At 54.1% G+C, this 12461-nt stretch overlaps 1 protein-coding gene across 1 annotated transcript in view; it reads right to left on the reverse strand.

The window, feature by feature from the left end:
* The window catches only part of ARHGAP8 (Rho GTPase activating protein 8), a 42491-nt gene extending 32841 nt beyond the window's left edge, over positions 1 to 9650 (reverse strand). The window contains 2 exon segments of the mRNA XM_025881545.2: positions 7998 to 8141; positions 9543 to 9650. Of these exon segments, the coding sequence (XP_025737330.2) occupies positions 7998 to 8141; positions 9543 to 9645 (247 nt within the window). The 5' untranslated portion in view covers positions 9646 to 9650.
* Positions 9651 to 12461: the final 2811 nt, after the last annotated feature.

The raw sequence follows: 12461 nt of genomic DNA on the forward strand, positions 1-12461 counted from the left end.
CTAGGGTTTGGCCACCCTGCCCACTGCCTCCTCCCCACAGAATCAGAGCGTCGCCCTGAGCACCCCCAGGACTCTGGGCCTTGCAAAAGGCTGGGGTGGTCTGGGGGACAGTCACCCCGGACGTGACCTCACAGGGTACAGGAGTCCTGATGCTCAGTGCTGGCCCCCAGCGTGGCCCCAGGGACCCTGCAACTCTCCTGACACAGTGGTGCTCACCACACGTGGGACAGTGCAGGGGGAGGGGAGGGAGGTGCTCCCCAAGGGCCGGTTCCTGTCTGATCATCTGTGTCCCCAGTACCCAGGCTTGTTGCCCATGCCTGTCCTCAAATAATGTCCAATAATCTGTCACTGATTGACTGAAAGATGGATTCTAGAACCTGAAGAAAGCAAATACCTTTCTAGAAATTACATTGCTTTAAACTCACTTTCATTGTGAAGGATTTACAGCTGTTTCCAGGGGTTTACTTAAAACGAGAGGATGAGAGCAGGGCTTTCCCACCCCCTCCAGCTCTGAACTGAACTAGTTGGGACAGCACACACACCTGCTTGCACGCACACGCGCGCGCCACAGGCACACCCACGTGAATGCTCGTGCCCTGTCCTGACTGCACACCCAGGACGGCTGCTTGTTACTGAGGACACGTCTGGATCTTCCCAGGAGCCCGGAAGCTACTCTGAGATTCAGAATTCTTGAGCTGTTCCGGTTTCCAGACACGGGACCTTCTCATTTCCGAGGCTCCTTAGGGATTCTGCTCATGCTTCCCATGTGTCTAGAAAGCCCCTGTTAGGAAGGACTGCACCGGAAGCCTCACCAAATGGGGGCTTTGGGCACAAATCCTTCAATGGCTGCGCCCGGGAGGGGAGCGTCTCCCACCCAGTTTCTAGCATCTGAGGCCAGGGTCCCGTGGCCACACTGTGTCTGTGCCCATGTTGAGGCACGAGAGAAAAGGACAGCGTTGCTTCTCAAGCTGGGATCTTCTGTGTGGCTACCGAAGCAACAGGAATTAATTTCCCCTAGAGCTGGAAGAGAAAGTTAGCATCCGTGATGAAAGGTCAAGAACCCCGAGTGGCATTATCATCGTCAATCAGGCCAAGTGGAAAGTCTCGGGATGTACTAAATAATTTGGCAAATGGAAGACTAGGTCAACAAGCGTTCAGTGGAGGCCCACTGTGCACTCAGCTGTGGGAAGAAAGACCAGACACGGACCTTGCCTGGCCCCACCATCCCGGGCAAAGGACAGTGATGTGGAGATGGGGTCTTCGCCCAGCTCCACAAGCCCCTGAGAAGCTGGGGGGCTCCAGCAGCCAGAGGCTACATCTCCAGTGCCTTCCACCTGGTTGGGCTTAAGCCACACCTCACAGGCGAAGGGCTCCATCCTCCACAGAGAGGTCCTCACTTCAGACAGCAGCTGCTGGTCGGGGGTCCCCAGCCCACCCCGCTTCTGACCAGCTGGCTACAAATCCAGAGGTTCCCACGACCCCCTCACGATCGGTAATTCACTAGCTCACTTGAATTTTATCGTAAAGGACACCAAGCAAGAGCAGCAAAAAATGGGAGATGCCAGGGAGCAGGGTGGGAGGGCCCTGGACGTGGACCCCCCCCCATGCCCTCTCCCCCCGCAGTCAGGCAGATCGACACGTCACCAACCACCCAGGGCACGTGGCTCCAGAGTCCTTACTGGTTTCATCACACGGGCGTGGCTGACAGAGTCATGATTCAATCAATACTCAGCTCAATCAATCAATCAATCCAGACCGATTCCCTGGCAATGGACTGAACACAGTCTCTAGCCCCTGGAGGTCACGAAGCACTGACCCTCTGATCCTGTTGGTCCTTCTGGCTCAGCAGCCCCGTCCTGAGCTGTCTTGGCAGCACACACGACCCGGGGTCCCCCGGGAGCCTCCTCTCTGGCATAAACCAGCAGGAATCACAAAGCTGCTATCACTTGGGAAATTTCAAAGATTTAGAGCTTACTTCCCAAGAATCAGGGACAAAGGCCAGACACATCATTTACCCCACCGTGTCGCACTACCCTGCACCCCCACCATGACCTACTGTGCCAGAGGGGTGCGCTGCGGGGCTGTGGAGGGGCTGCCACCCAGCAGGCCAGAGACGCAGAGGCCAAGCTCCAGAAAGGGAAGATGAAGCAGGAACTGGGGCTGCAGGCAAGGCCTTGCTGAGGGCAGAGCGGACATCTGTTCACAGGACACCCCGGTAGGCCGAGGAACAGCACGGGGTCTGACACAGACATGCCCCCGCGGGCTGCAGGCTGTCATGGGAAATGATGGTGGAAGGAGAGGTCAAGGCCACAGCGACGAGAAGGCGGGGGACAGAGACCTCCAGGACTGGGGAGGGGCTTGGTGTCCAGGAATGCCAACCCTCCAGGCAAGGCCGGGAGGTGGCGGGTCTCCATCAGACACCAAGGCCCTGCCCTGCTCTGACCACAGGCCCCGCTTCCCTCCCGACCCTGGTTTGCCGGTCTGCCGAGGGCCGGTGGGAGGGGTTCCTGGCCTCTCCGGGCCCCCCAGACCCGTGATTGCTGCCAGGCGAGAGGACGCACGACCGCGGCTCAGGCCAGCGGGCCCAGCGGGTGGAGGGCGTGCAGAGGCAAGGCAGGTCAGGGGCAGAGTCTGGACTCCGTTCAGCCAGCGATAGGGCTTGAGGGGCACTGAGGAGTGAGCCCTGTCCGTCCACCATCTGGAAACAAGGCTGAGGAGCATCCCTGGACCGAGCACAGCTCGGGCAAGCCAGAGGCAGACACACGGAAGGGGCCTGGGAGCCCAGTGCCCACATCTCGCCCAGTCCCTTCTCATGCTGCTTGTAGAAAGCACTGACTTGTTCACTCCGTCACTGCACGAACACTTACTGTGCACCTACTGTTTGCACAGTTCATCAGCTTGCAGGATGCTGAGCTACTAGTGAAGGCTTTTTACTTCCCTCAAAATCAAAAGGGCAACTAACTTAGCATTTTCTTTTCATGTCAACAGATTTCTAAATGTCCCCGAAGCTAACATCCCGGCATTACTCAGACTGGACAGACTCACGAAGCTTACAGCGAAAGTGGCGGTGGGCACACTGGGTTTGTGAAAAAGGAGAGGACAGGCTGGGCCCCGGCTCCGGGGACAGAGTCCCTGTCCCCTCACAGCCAGGCAGCCCCGAGCCAGCCTCTCTGCCGCTCTGCAGATACAGGCGCAATAATAAAAGTGGCTGGGAAGGGGCATCTGGGTGGCTCAGTTGGTTGAGCATCCAACTCTTGGCATTGGCTCAGGTCATGATCTCGGGGTCGTGGGCTCGAGCCCCGCATCAGGTTCCGTGCTCAGCAGGGAGTTTGCTTGAGATTCTCTCTCTCTCTTGCCCTCCCCATGCTCTCTTTCTCTCTCTCTCTCGAATAAATAAATCTTAAAAAAAAAAAAACAACACTGGCTGGGAAGGACTGAGTCAGTAACTTCAATAAAGTCTTGGCATAGCCCTGGCATACAATAAGTGCTCAATAAACAGGACCCGTTTCCACAGGCCAGAGATGGGTGCCTCCAGGTGTGCTGTTTCACTTACAGAAGAGGGAGCCGAGGCCCGTTGGAGCGGGGTTCATGCTCACAGCTGGCCGGCTCTGAGGGCGGCACCCCCAGCCTGGCAGGCACAGTGCCCTCTGCCCCTGAGTGCCCCGCGACGCCCGCGGGCAGGCCTCCCAGGAGGCCCAGAGGAACCCCCGGGACAGCCAGGCCTCCCACTTACTAAGCAGTCAACACGGCACCTGCATTAATGACATCAGTCAATATGAGTAAATACCCCTCTGTCGTTCTCTGCTAACACAGGCCGGCGTATCGAAAACGGGCTTCAACATGATATAATGTGGAAGGAAATGAAAACTATCAATAAAATGCAAATTCTGCGAGGCATCAGTTTAATTCATGACCCTTATTCCTCCCCTCGCTGTGTGCCACACAACATCGCTCACTGTCTCCGAGACGGGGGAAGCCCAGTTTATGAATAAAGAAACGGCTCCCGGAGCCATCGCCCGGAACGCACTCCAGACGATCCGTCATCTGCTCTGAGTGAAGGACGATTAAAATGCATAATAAAGGCAGTAGCAATCTAACCAGGAGTGATTTGGGAGTTTGTCTCTTTGGGTTTTTGTTTTAAGGCTGCTCATCTTTTTTTTGCAGAAATAAAAGGAGACTTGAAGGCCCATTGTGTCTGCATCCTGCAGGAAAGGGATCTAACCTGAGGGGAAAGATCCGGATCTGGGGCGGCGAACTGTCATCCAGGAGGACCAGATCCGCCTGTCCCCCCCTTCTCTCCTCTCTCACTGCCTCCGCGTCTCTGGATTATACCTCCGGCCTCTCTGCTCCTCAGGCCCAAACCCAGCCCCGGCCTACCCTACTCTCCACCCTTGTCATCTCCTTCTGGGCTCACAGCCCCAGCCCCAGACTGAGCTCCAGACGGTGACCACTTCTTAAAATGATGAAATCAGCTTTATTTACAAAACACTATCTTAAAGAATTACAATTCTACAAAGCTTCCATTTGGCCACGTGCACACCCCTTAAATATAGACAGATCATTCAGTATTACTTTGTACAACACTCCAATTTCTAGCTACGGTTCTGGATGTCCAGCTCTGGGGGAAGTGACACCCAGAGAGGAAACTAGGGGGGAACCCCTGGTGGGGAGTGAGGTCTGCTCATGCCCAAAGTAGACCCCTTGGCAGGAGTCACAGGGTGGCCCACGTGGCTTCCCGGTGGAGCAGGGGGAAGGGTTCCAGGTCGTGAACTGTCCCCTGGGCGAGCCAGCCCCACAGGAGCATGAACCAGAGTTAGGGACGAGGGAACAGAGCCGGACGCCCGGGTGAGGCTGGGAGGAGGGGGCAGGGGACTGACCCTCAGTGAGGGAACGCCAGGGGCTCTCGCCGGGGGCTCTCGCCGGGCGCTCCGATAGAAAAGTCAATGGTGGTTTCGGGGATGCTGATTTCTGCTCTAATGATTTCTCTCTCCTTAGCCACTAGGTCCTCCGGGTCGGAGCGTCTTGATCTCCATTGCTCTAGTTCTTTGACAGCGAAGTCTATCTCAGCCACGAGTAGAGCTGTCTCCATCCGGCTCTGCTCCAGCAGCCTCTGCCTGACTTCTGAGGACCTCTGGCTGGGCTGGCATCTTTTAAGGGGGGGGGTCTGAGGGCCTCAGATGTTCTCTGAAGATAGTTAAATGTCTCAAGAAGCTGGCGTTTAAATGAGAACTCTGCTCTAAAACAAGAGAACTCTCCGGAATCCGAGGGCTGCCACCCAAGCTGTCATCCCTCATAGCATAGAAATCCGTAGCTTGAGGACAGGCTCAAGCGTTCCACCATGATGACCTCAGAGCATCTCTGGAAGAATCTGCCCACAGCTCAAGGCGCCCACAGACCCTTAACGTTACATCCTGAAGGACCCACCACAAACCGCGGGGCCACCCACAGCCTCGCTCCAGGAAGGAACCCCGTCCTGGCCCCAGGCCCCCAGCCCAGCAGGTGGAGATGAGGCGTGCAGAACAGGACCGACCCCAGGGCCCCCATCTCTTGACTGAATTCTCACCCCACTCTGCTAGGGCCCCTTCCCAGTCAGGTTTTGGCTGGTCCTCCAGCCTGACGTTGAAAATCTCTCTCCACAGCATGAACCCAGACCACTGTTCTTGCTCCTACTGGGGCCTCACGCAGCTGCCATCAGCAGCCCCCACACCGCGGCAAGAAGGGTCACTCTAAGCCACAAGCCCCACAGCACCGGCCCTCTGCCTCATGTTCCCCAGAGCCCGGTGACCAAGGGCAGACTCCTGAGCACACCCTCGAGGTGCTGAGAACGTGGTCCCGCTAAGCAGCCACCTCAAGGGAAGTACAAAAAGATCTGATGGGAAGCTGTCTACACACGATGCACTTCATCCGTAAAGACTGGGGCCGGTTGAAGGTCAGAGCTGGTCCAGCTGGCCCGACTATACGAACGTCAGATGCGGCTGTCATCACGGGCGCAGGGCCGGGTATAGAGGGGGGCACTTCGAAACGAAGCAAAGGTTGACACCGCAAGAAGACATAACAACCCTAAGTGTATGCGCCCCCAAAAACAAAGTGTCAAGACACACGGAACAAAAGCGGACAGAATCAAAGGCAGAAACTGACAAATTCCAACCAGGGGCGCTCTGAGCACCCCTCCGTCAACAACTGATAGACGTAGACACAGAAGCAGAAAGAGGCAGAAATCTAGACACCACCACTCATCAACTGAACCTGACAGAAATACACAGAACATTCTGCCCAACACTGCGGGATACATATTCCTCTCGAGAGCGCAAGGGACGTCCGCCTAGACAGCTCATGTGCAAGGCCACCGCTTCTCAGACTTTTAGGTCTTGGAACCCATCGATACTCTTAAAAATTACTAATGTCCTCAAGGAGTTGTTGTTGTTGTTGTTGTTTTAACGATTTCATATATTTATTTATATATATATATAAAATAAATAAATGAAATTTATTTTATAGAAAGAGCACGTGTGAACTGGGGGAGGGGCAGAGAAGGAGAGAGAATCCCAAGCAGGCTCCAAGCTCAGTGCAGAGCTTGACCCGGGGTTTGATCTCATGACCCTGAGATCATGACCTGAGCTGAAACCAAGAGTCAGTCGGAGGCTCAACCAACTGAGCCACCCAGGCGCCCCGGTCCTCAGAGAGTCTTAAAAGTTTTTAAAAAGTGGGTTATTTCTATAGAAATTGACCATACTAGAAATCTAGAAGAGAAAATTTTAAAATATTTATTCATTCATTTTAAAATAACCCATTGTAGGGGCGCCTGGGTGGCTCAGTTGGTTGAGCATTTGACTCTTGATTTCGGCTCAGGCCGTGGGATCAGGCCCCACGTCAGGCTCCACGCTCAGCGCAGAGCCTACTTGTCCCTCTCCCTCTCCTCCTCCCCCGCTCATGCACGAGCTCTCTCTCTCTCCCTCTCTTAAATAAAATTTTAAAAATCTTTAAAAATAATCCATTGCATGTTAACATAAGTAATGTATTTTTTTGTTCTTATGAAAAATAACTGTATTTCCTGTCTTCCTTTGGTGGGCACCTGATCTGTGCTCCCACATGGGGTCCAGCAACCATTCCTGCTCCCTAAACCTTAAAGGTTCTCCAAAATGAACATCTGGGGCTTGAAATGGCTGGCCACCTGTCTAATCCCCAACCTCTCCTTGGTCCTCTTCGTGGAGTGTGCACCAAAATACTTGCCATTTGTGTCTTGGGGGCCTCCAACTATTGAGAACCATTCCTCTGTTTCATCATCACCTTGACAAGATTCCAGCTCTTTGGGGACAGGGACTAATGTTTATGGAGCTCAGTGCTGGGGACAAAGAGGTGATATGTTAGGGTCACTGCCTATGACAGCTAATGCCATGTGTCACCTCAACTGGGCTCAGGGAGCCCCAGATGGCTATAAAACATTATTTCTTCATGTGTCTGTGAGGGGTGTTTCCAGAGGACAGCAGCATTTGAACCGAGTAAAGATCGCCCTCCCCAAGGCAGGAGGGTGAATCCAATCTGTTAAGGGCCTGGATAGAACAGAAGGGCAAAGGGGCGAATTTGCCCTCTGCTTGAGCTGGGCTATCCACTTTCTCTAGCCCTCAGACACTGGGGGACACCAGCGCTCCTGGTTCTCCAGAGCTTGGGCTAGGACTTAGACCAGCGGCCCTTCCTGGGTCCCCAGCTTGCAGATGGCAGATCCTGGGACTTCTCAGCCTCCACTGTCAAGCTAGAGCCAATCCCGACTATAAACCTCCTCTCGCGTGGACCTCTCTACATCCTCCTGGTCCCGTCCCTCTGGAGGACCCCGATGTCATCGGCTTTTTCCAAACACAGGCAGGTGCTTTGGTTCCTACTGTGGCTTTCATTATGAGGCCACAGCCGGCTGGACGGAAGTGGCCCGGATGAACCCACCCTGTGCCACAGGGTCCACGTGGCACGGCCAGTGTTCCTGGGACCACCCAGCTGCGACCCACCTGCCACCTGCAGGATGCCGTGCCTGGCCACGTCGTAGAAGGGGTGATTGATGCTCAGTGCGGGATCCTGGCCGGCCAAGGGCACCACCAACAGCCTTCTCACTATGCTCAGGGCAGCTGCCTGCTCCTCATCTTTCCGCAGCTCTGTGGCAGACAATGAGGATTAGAGAAAGTCAGCTGTCTTCTCGAGGAAGAAGGGCAATGAGGGAGCCTCCTAGGGTCTTTTTATAGGACAGTCACCATGCCTTAGCTGTGCACCCACTATGCGCCCATCTCTGCTGTGCACCCACTATGCGCCCATCTCTGCTGTGCTCCCACTATGTGCCCACCCCTCCTGTGCACCCACTATGCGCCCACCTCTGTATGCACCCACTATGCGCCCGCTCAGTGTGCAGAACCATGGAAGAATAAAGTGAGACCTCGGGGCTGAATACCGCCCTCCACACAGACAGGAGTGGAAATGGAGGCTCAGACACGGGGAATGAGTGCCCTAGGTCACACTGCTCATGGACAGTGGAGTGTGGACTTGAACTTGATTCCCAGCTCCAAATTCCAACCAACCCAAGCCCTCCTTGACGATGTGGACACTGATAGCCAGCAGGAAACCACAGCTGGGCTGAGGGCAGAAATGGGTTACTGCGCTATGAAGGAGCACAAAGGACGGTCTTCCAGTTTAATTTCAGTAGAGGGGGGTTCCTTTGTGCAAAACAAATCAACACTGAGATGTTTTCAGCTGGAAAAAGAATGAGACCTTCAAATTTCAGGCTAGACTTTGGTCCCCAGAGGCACTGGGTGGAGGAGTGTTCCTCCAAGATTCATGTCCGCCTGGAACCTCATGATGGCACCTTATTTGGAAATGTCTCTAGAGATGAAATGAGTTCAGACACGGTCATACTGGATTAGGGTGGACCCTAAATCCAATGACTGGGGTTCTGGTGAGAAGAGACAGAGACGCAGGGAAGAACACCACGTGGAGCGTCCTGACAGATGAGCGGTGGGCAGTGCCTTAAGCAGCAAGGGGAGCAAACCGGAAGGCACAACGACGGGTCCTCGGGAGCAAATCACGCGGCAGGTGTAGAACCAGCCAAGGCTTCCACATCCGGGCGGGGTACAGAAGACTGTTTATCTCAGGGCTACAGGCCTTCAGCGGGTTCTTAGGACCTTCTCCGTTTATTGCAAACCTGAGGGAGGGAAATAAATGAAACAGCTGGCCCCAGTGCACATAATAGGAATAGCCTTGCAGGTAAACTCGTACATGTAGGATCTTAACCAAAATGCCAGGGGGCGATTCCAGGGAGAGGCTCTCCTCCCCGCTCGGCCCCCACGACCGGGTGCCCTCGGGCATGTTTCCAAGTTACCCTGAGCCTCAGTTTGCTTGTCTGTAAGATGGGGATACAGAATCTGGCAGCTTAGTGGGTAGCCCTAAGCAGCGAATGAGGATATTATTCCACTTAAGCCTCCCATGTACATATATTATCTATTAAAAGCAAATGTACGCCAATGATCTCCTCGCAGGACGAGGCTGGAAGGAGAACACACCTTTACCTATTTCGGCCAGCATCTCCAAATCCAGCCGGGACATGCTCCGCTGCTGGGCAGGGTGGCCCAGGCACACCGTTCTGACGCCATCTCTCGGGGACCCCAGCATGGGGTCTTTCCAATACCCTGTGGGAGAAGCACACAGACAGAACCCAGGGACATTTAACACACAGGTACCCGTGAGGGCTCAAAAAATGAAGGAAATGCCCTTTGAGTGCCTGGCTTGCTTTTCTCTCTTTAACATGAAAAAAGCACCCACTTGTGAACCCCGAGACCCCAAGTCAAGATGACGTTTCCACCTCTGTTCACCTGCCCAGCCCACCACCCTCCACGTGGGGGAGGTCCAGGGAGCTGGAGCCCCGAAGGTGTGGGCCCGTGTATGTGACTGCCTCTTGTTCAGGACCTGGTGCCCCTGGCTGGAGCTCCCTCTCACCAAGCAGCCCCGTGTCCCAGGACAGCAGGGCAGGGGGCCGCAAGGGCAGTGCACACCGTGAGCGTGAACAGCACTATCAGGGCTGAAGCCCTCAAGGCTACCATCATGCCTGCTCAGAGCGATGCACACTCACTCCTACACCCATTTTATGGAGGGGGAAACTGAGGCCAGCAAAGATCAATTAGAACTGCTCGTGGCTGCACAGCTAGGAGTTACCGAACGTGGTTATTCTGTGCCCAGGATAATGCTTCAGTACCTGTGCAAATCTTTACAGAAATCCCTGGTAGTCCCCAAATAAAGGAATATTTGCCCACGCAAAGGAATGAAGTACTCATACCTGCTACCACCCGGGTGAAAGTTGAAAACGTGACGCTGGGCAAAAGACGCCAGTCACAAAAGATGACATGATTTCATTTATACGAAATGTCCGGAACTGGCAAGGCCACAGACAGAAAGCGGGTCGGTGACAGCCAGGGGGTGGGGGGGGGGGATGGGGACTAAGCAAGCGGCAGCCAAGCAGCACTCGCTCTTTCTAAGGTGAAGAAAACGTCCTCAAAGTGACGGGGGTGACAGGTGCACATTCTCTGTGAAGGCGCTAAAAACACTGGACTATGTAGGCTTTGTGCGGGCTAGTCATATATTATGTGAATCATATCTCAATAAAGGTGTTTTAAAACATTAACAACGCAGGGTGAAAACAGCATACACTTTGGCCCGATTTTTAATAGCAAAAGGAAATGCACAGCATTGCTAAAATGCCGTTTTCTAAGAGAGCTAGGGTGAGGGTTAATAAATCCATTTACTTTCCCACATTTAGCCTTTTTTCATTTTTGCAGAAGCCTGTATCACTCTTAATAGAAGATACAATGATCTGAACTAAAACGATGCACGGCTGACAACGTAAAGAAGAATGTTTTATGAACATAAAAAAATTTAAAATCTTGCTCAAGCCTTCTTCTTCTTCTGCAAAACTCTCTGTTGGCTAAGTGCTATTTTTCACCTCCATTTTACAGATGAGAAAACTGAGCCAAAGGTCAGGGAGTCACCTGCTCAGGTGTCTTGGATCGAGCCCCACGTCAGGCTCCCTGCTCAGCGGCAAGTCTGCTTCTCCCTCTGCCTCTGTGATCTCTCTTGTTTTTGCTTTCTCTCAAATAAATACAATCTAAAAAAAAAAAAAAAAAAGTTTGAAGCAGGCAAAGTGAACCTTTGGCGACAGAGGTCAGCGAGGTGCCCACCTTGACAGGGAAGAGCACGGGGACTGGCCACGTTCTGTTTCTGGGTGCTGTTGTGTGTTTGGGGGGTCAGATGTGTCAGGTACTCAGGGAGGGCTGCCCAGCAGGTGGAAAGGCTGCGTGCAGTTCCCTGGAGGAAGGTGGCGGGAGAGGGGTCGGGACCCACGTGGCTGGACGCCCAGGCCGCAGCAGGAGGGTGAGGAGAGAGGGGTCACTCAGGCCTCGAACGTTCACTTGACAACCGTGTCTTGGACAGGGCAACGGGGCCTCGGACACAGAGGGGAACAGATGTGAGGCCTCAAAAGTGCTCAGGCTGAGAGAGGGACCCGAACAGAAAAAGATCAGCAGGAGGAAGGGAGCTGACCTCGCCGGAAACGTGCAGCAACCGACAGAAGGCAAGGAGCTTGCTGAGGTCCCACATTGGCCGGGGAGGCCGCCTCCCAACACCAGGGACGTCAGGGGCCCAGCGTCCCCAGCCCGTGCGGCCTGCGCAGTCTGTGCTACAGCCAGAGTCCAGGCCTGCAGTCACACGGGAAGGGACTTCTTAGCTAGACAGAGCGGACTGTAGTCCTCTGAGCCACCAGCTCTGCCTCCCCCCACCAGGAACTCCCTCCACTTTCTCTCTCTCTCTCTCTCTCTCACACACACACTACACACACACACACACACACACACACTCCCTCTTCCTCACACACGTACACACACACGCACGTATGCACAGAAGTACACGTCCATACCACAGGCACACAGAGCCCGTGCGACGTGGAAGGAAGCTCTACTTTGGGCACCAAGGACGGAACGAGGGATCCTTGCCTGGCCAATCCTGGCACCAAATTCCCTGAGCCACAGAGATGGGGTCAGGAGTGGTCACATGCCGCTGTTCTAAGCAGACTGAATTCTAAGACTTCCATAAAAGCTACTGAGAGGAAATACTTTTTTTTTTTTTTTTAAGCAGGCTCAGGCAGAGCCCAACATGGGGCTCGATCTCACAACCCTGAGATCATGACCTGGCTGAAATCAAGAGTCGGACGCTTAGCTGACTGAGCCACCCGGGCGTCCCGAGAGGTGAGATACTTCTTAAATGTATACCACTGGACCCCAAACTGAGAGGATATGGGCCTGGCACACACCACATGGAACGTGAGGAAAATGAAGCTAAAGGCAGAAGACGAACAAGAGAGAGAAACAGTCCTCTAAAACATTGTGCACCTGGACCCAGCTGCACCTGAATGCAAAGATCCAATGAATCCTCTTTTCTGC

Source organism: Callorhinus ursinus, unplaced genomic scaffold (assembly GCF_003265705.2).
Source record: "Callorhinus ursinus isolate GAN/ISIS: 27379988/994484 unplaced genomic scaffold, GSC_fseal_2.0 scaffold48, whole genome shotgun sequence".
NCBI lineage: Eukaryota > Metazoa > Chordata > Mammalia > Carnivora > Otariidae > Callorhinus > Callorhinus ursinus.